General features: G+C 50.8%; 1 protein-coding gene across 1 annotated transcript; it reads right to left on the reverse strand.

Annotated features, from left to right (window-relative positions):
- Positions 1 to 247: 247 nt before the first annotated feature.
- BAMBI (BMP and activin membrane bound inhibitor) lies at positions 248 to 5,244 on the reverse strand. Its single transcript, XM_021686524.1, has 3 exons — positions 4,998 to 5,244; positions 1,521 to 1,808; positions 248 to 1,088 (listed from the first exon to the last, which is right to left on the reverse strand). The coding sequence occupies exons 1-3, from the start codon at positions 5,071 to 5,073 to the stop codon at positions 670 to 672; spliced, it is 783 nt and encodes a 260-aa protein (XP_021542199.1). The 5' UTR covers positions 5,074 to 5,244; the 3' UTR covers positions 248 to 669.
- Positions 5,245 to 5,718: the final 474 nt, after the last annotated feature.

Genomic DNA, 5,718 nt, shown 5'->3' on the forward strand with positions numbered 1-5,718 from the left:
TCCTGGTTTTTAGCTTTCACCTAACAAAAACATGTGCGTAAGACACTGAACGATGGGCAGGACACACTTAGAAATTCTCCACATTGTAAGAAAACTAGAAATATGCATGTAAGGATAAACAAGATCTTGGTCTTGTTTAAAAACAAAAAACAAAACAAAAACAAAAAAAATCAAGCCAAATCCTGCAGTTGAGACCTTACTATGAACGACAACAGATCTTCATTTATATAATTAACATGTAGTTTCTTATGCATCCCACTTAGTTTTTAATTTATGACAAGACACCGCTAAATTTCAGACAAAATATATATATATATATATTTTTAAATCTTTACAATAAATCAAGATGTTGGAGCTTACACAGAGCACATTTTAGTTTATTTAGGTACTCGATTCCAGCTCGCTCAGATGCAAATAACCCTGGTAACAGTGTGTACGTAGTCTTCTCGTTGCTTTTTATCATTTTAAAGCAAATAATACATTTGACTGTATTTAAAGAGTCTGTGCAAATAATCCTTCAGAAGAAATATCCAAGATTCTGTTTGCAGAGGTCATTCTGTCTCTCGAAGGTGAGTCCGTGAGTTCGTTTTTCTTCAGATAAAGTGCTCCTGTCCAGCAGAACCCCAAGCTTTCCAGCGCCCATGAACTTCGGTTCGGGGTCAGCCCCCGTCATACGAACTCCAGCTTCCCGTGCCCACTGTACATGCCCCAGTGGACGAGCGAGAGGATCTTCTCATTGCTGAGGTCCGCTTGTCTCATCTTGTCACAGGTCACACAGCAGTTCTCATGGCCGCTTACCGGCACCATGCACTCCAAGTCTAGCTTGGCTACCTGCCCCTTTTTGGAATGGTGTCCATGGAAGCTGTAGTGCAAACGGGACAGCATCTGCTGCCGCTGATCCTGCAGTCTCTTGTTCTCACTTCGGAGCATCCTCAAGGCCAACATGATCAGCAACACCAGAATCAGGCCGCCGGCGATGGGCACGGCGATCACGGCCGCCCGGAACCACAGCTCTTTGGAGGAAGTCAGCTCCTGCACTTTGGTGATGAGGTTCCTGCTGCCGTCATGCTGATAGCGGTTTCCTTGTCCTAGAGCAACACAAACGCGTGAGCAGACTGCGGTAAGCCCTCCCCCCGCAGGGGTTTATGATCATCTCTCCATCTGCAACAAGGCCCCCCGTGAGAAAGCAGCTTGCGGTGAAATCAACAGTATTTACAAAATACATGTTGCCAAGCGATGCAAAGATCAGCTTCCAAGAACAGTCCGTTTAGGGACTGTCGTTCCTGAACAGTAAGGGTCCTCTGGGTCTTCCGAATGTGGGAAAACCAGGCAAAACCTATTATGCAGACAGACATCTCATGCTCAGGCCGACATAAAAGCTACTCAATAGAGATGCATCTTTGCATCCAGCCATGCCTCTCCCTCTGGTGTCTCTAATTACATTAACAACAGAATCAATGGCAGACATACAAAGTCGTGGCTGCCAGCCGGCGTCCTGGTGAGAGGGGGCTTCTACCTACCTGAGGCCTCCCCCTTGGGAGGGGCGAGCACGTCATGCAGCCCTCGGTAATTGCACATATCTTCGTGACAGCATTCCAATGTGGGCATGGTGGTGCCTGAGTGGTTTCGGGCCTGTGTGGCTTGGCAAATGTCTGCTGTGCTTGCAAGAGAATCCAGGCAGCCATGGGTGAGCGGGGAGTTTGTGTTCCGAGGATCAAGAAGCCTAGAGAAGCAGGCGCTCAGCTCCGACTTACACATATAGCCAGTTGCCACGCAGTGGGCAGCATCACAGTAGCATCTGATTTCACCTGAAGACAATGGGAAATTGCGTCAAACGCCTTCCGAGACCAGATAAAGCCTCTACCTGGGCAACTGCTCAACCTCAGGATCAGAGGCTCTAACTTTTAGAATGGGCAGCTGAGTGCCGGCAACAGCAGCCCCGGGTCGACTTGGGAGAGCCCTCTGTGCAAGCTAGTGCTTAAATTTCAACCCAGTGAAATGTAATTTTAGACACGTATTAACCCCAACAGCAAAGAATCAAAGCTCAATGGCGATTTCTGAGAAGTTTAGCGAGTCATTCAAAATATTACTTCTGGATTTGAAGGAAAAGAATCATCACAAGAACTTCTCCTACCATCAGGTAAATTACACTGTTTATTCTAATCCTACGTGACCATACAACATAAAAATGCTAGGCTTTTTGATTTTGTCAGTATAAATATTTGATCGGAACTACTGAATTGTTTACTACCTTAAAGGGCTGTGCCAAGATTTAAGAGCTTTAGCTAACACCTTATAAAGTTATTAACTAGAAACACAACAATCTAGAAATTGCTCCGGTCAGGAGGTTTTAAAACTATGAAACTGGGCAGCTATTTGCAACCTCTCTAGAAAAGGCAAACTTTGCCTATAAAGATCTTTTCATGCAGAGGAGCTTTTAGTCAGTATATTGTAAAACAGGAACTAGGCAGTTTACAATTAGTGGTTTGCTTGCCAAAGTCAATTTCTTTCAGCCCAAATGGAAAGTCATAAAACTGGGGTGGGAGGGGGGTGGGTGAGGAGGGGAGGTGGGTGTAAAACAGCAAAGCTAACTTCTCCTCCCCTTAACTCCCCAGTTTTACATGTAATTCAACATGGGATCTAAAAGGGGAAACACTGAAACTGAAAATCCTCCACTGGTTGAATGAAAAATCCTTAAGGAAACCTCAAATTTTTCTCCAGGAAGTGATTAAAAGTTTCCTTTATAAAACTTATTTGGGGAATTGCAAGTCGCTGGTAACATTTTGCTGCAATGCATGCTCTGAGGCTTTTAGCATCCATCTCTAGTTGAAATGATCTGGGTCTCAGACCTATCACTAATACCATATCTGACCCCGTGGACTCTGGTCACTATCAGATACCACAACTAAAGCTACTGTAAACGGGATTGAGGCACACACCTCTTCCCAACTTCCCAATCAGAAGTTCTGCGTAGTTCCTGAAACCCCTGCTCTGAAATTAAACACCAGGGACTGTGGTTTTATAGACCTCTTCCTACCCTCTCCTTTCTTCTTCCTCTTCCTCTCAGTGAATGCGAACCCCTGAGTAAGGTGTCTCATTTAATTATCTGTCCCAATTCCAGGCCACTGTATGGTATGCTCGGTTTTCATCAGACGCTGCTAATGCTTTCATTCTAAAAAAACCTGCCAGCTAATCACAGATCTTTGGCAATCTGAGTTTAACCATCCAAAGCTGGAGGTCCCACTCTAGCCTCAATCGGCGAGCTCCCTGTCCCTGTCGCAGTCTGGGCCGAAGTCCCTTCCCCAGGAAGACCTTCAAGTTGGAACCTTGCTTTTTAGAGGTTCTCTCTCCTCTTTCCAAGCTTACTTGATTTTTTGCACAAAGCTCACCAGTCTAACGTGGTGATGAATACGTATCCCTAGCCTGACAAATCCCATAGACAGATTTAAAGTAGAAATAAAACAGATTCAAAGTCCATTTTGATCCTATTCGCCTCAGACTGAGCACAGAAAAAGAGCATTGAATGGAAAAGGAAAAAGAGTAAAATGTTTACGAGAGCCTATTTAAAATACTAGATTTTCAATGACCTAAAACAGTCTAATAAAATTTTGACAGGTAACTACGAAAGTTCTAACAACTTTTTTTTTTTAATTGGAGCCACATTTCAACAAGTTGAATGGACTTTTGTATTACTGTATTAAAACTATATTTCTGTCGTTTCATAAAGTTTCTTCCTGTGGCATGCAAAAGGCCCAGAAAGGGGACTGGTATTTGGAAACAGTGAACAATGCTCTTCTGTTTCCCCCCCTTTCTTGTTACTGTATGTAGTGATTAAACAAAAATGTCTGCTTTAGTCAAGATGGCTACAGGAGAGACTGCTGGCTTCTTTTAAAGCTTTTGAAGTCCGCAGCAGTCAGAAATCTCTGATCCCCTAATTATATCATTATCAGGCACATAGTTTCGGTATCTGTGACTTCATGTCAGCCTCAGTCCCTCCCTGTTCTGTCGGCCTTTGATAGGGCCAGGAGGCTCCCCTCTGCAGGCTACCAGGGCTGTTATTTAGGGTTAATTACACCCTTCCTTCCAAAATAAATAAATACTGTAGCACATCATCCTTGCTGGGCTAGCTTATCCTTTAACCTCATGCCTGCTACATGGCAATTAGAGAAAGGGAGGGGGAGTGCAAAAGCTAAATAACGCTTCCCACTTAAAAAATAAAAATTATCTGTTCACAGAACAGTAGGTAGAGTTCATCGCGGAGGAGGCGGGGGAATCCTTGAAATCTAGGAGTTTGGGTTATTCCGACCTAAAAGGCGAAAGCCTGCAGGAGGAAAAAAGAAACGGACCTTCTTCTTTTCTTTCTTTTTTTTTTTTGGTAGTAGTGTGTAAACTCTGAGCTGAGTGGGAAATGGGACCGCTGACAGAGCCTATCCCTCCCAGCCTGAGAAGCCACGCAGCACATACTCCTGCACACGGAGACACACACTTGGGGCACCTACTCCCTCACAGGGAGGCACGCACACTCGCTGGCTCACAAACACACACGAAGGCACACGCGCGGACGGAGTCACACTTGGAGTCGCGCGGCGACAGCCCGCACTCCAGGCCCGCGCAGCTGCGAGCAGGGTCCGCGGTTCCGCGCGGCCGCCTCCGCCCCCGCGCGCACGACGGCCCCGCTCCCCCGCTGCAAACGTTCGGAAGTTCGCCACGGACAGACTTACAAAAACATTTTGACAACCACTTGCCCCGAGGTCTGACTCCACCTCCACGCGCCGGCCCCGGGACACCCGAGGGGGCGGCCGCGAAGCCACCGCCGCGACTTCTAAGAACAGGCAACTTGTCGCGACCTGCGGGCTCCAGCGCGGGAGGAAACCTCGCCCGGCACTAACAAAGCCTTGGCAGCTGCCTTCAAAGGCCCGCGGCGGCGCGGCCGCCCCGGGACCCCCGCACGCCCATCCCCGGAGAGCCCGGGGCCGGGCCGGCCGGCGGGCACCCACCTTTGGTGAGCAGCACGGCCATGGCGCAGAGTTCGAGCTGCAGCCAGATGAAGATGTAGCTGGAATGGCGATCCATTGACGCCCCCCACGGCCGCGGCGCCCCCGCCGGCTCCCGGAGCCGCGGCGCAACTGCAGCCTACGGCTCCCGGAGCGCGCAGTGCATGGGGGCTCCCCGGGGCGGCGGGCGCCGTCAGCGACCGGGCGAGGGGCCGGGCCGCGGCCGGAGCATGGAGCGCGGCTGGAGGGGCGCCGAGGAGCCCAGACGACTTTCGCGGCCCGCCTCTGAGGCCACCGGGCTCCTTCGCTCCGTTCGGCGCCGCGGTCCCGGGTGGGCTACCGGCCTCGCTCCCCCTCAGCCGGGCCACTCTGCGAAGGCAGATCCCCGAGCGCGCGCAGAGACCGCCAGGCGCGAGCTCCTGCCTGCGCCCGCCTCGGCCGACCCGGGTCCGCGCCGCGGTAAATAGCGCCCCGCGCCAGGAGCCGGCCAGACACCGCCCCGCCCCCGGCCCCGCCCCGGCAGCGCCAGAGCCGTCCGATTGGCCGTCAGGCTCCAGTCAATCATCTCCGCAGCCAGGAGGCGGGCCCAGAGGGGGGCCGGGAGGGACCTGCCCCGCGGCTCTTAGCGGCGCCGGCGTCTGGGGCCGCGGGCGGGGAGGCTGCTGTCACCGGCGCTCCCCCTCGCGGAGGCCTGCGCGTCCGTGACCTGCGCGAGGCGCGGGTC

This window comes from Neomonachus schauinslandi, chromosome 5 (genome assembly GCF_002201575.2).
Source record: "Neomonachus schauinslandi chromosome 5, ASM220157v2, whole genome shotgun sequence".
In the NCBI taxonomy this organism is placed as follows: domain Eukaryota; kingdom Metazoa; phylum Chordata; class Mammalia; order Carnivora; family Phocidae; genus Neomonachus; species Neomonachus schauinslandi.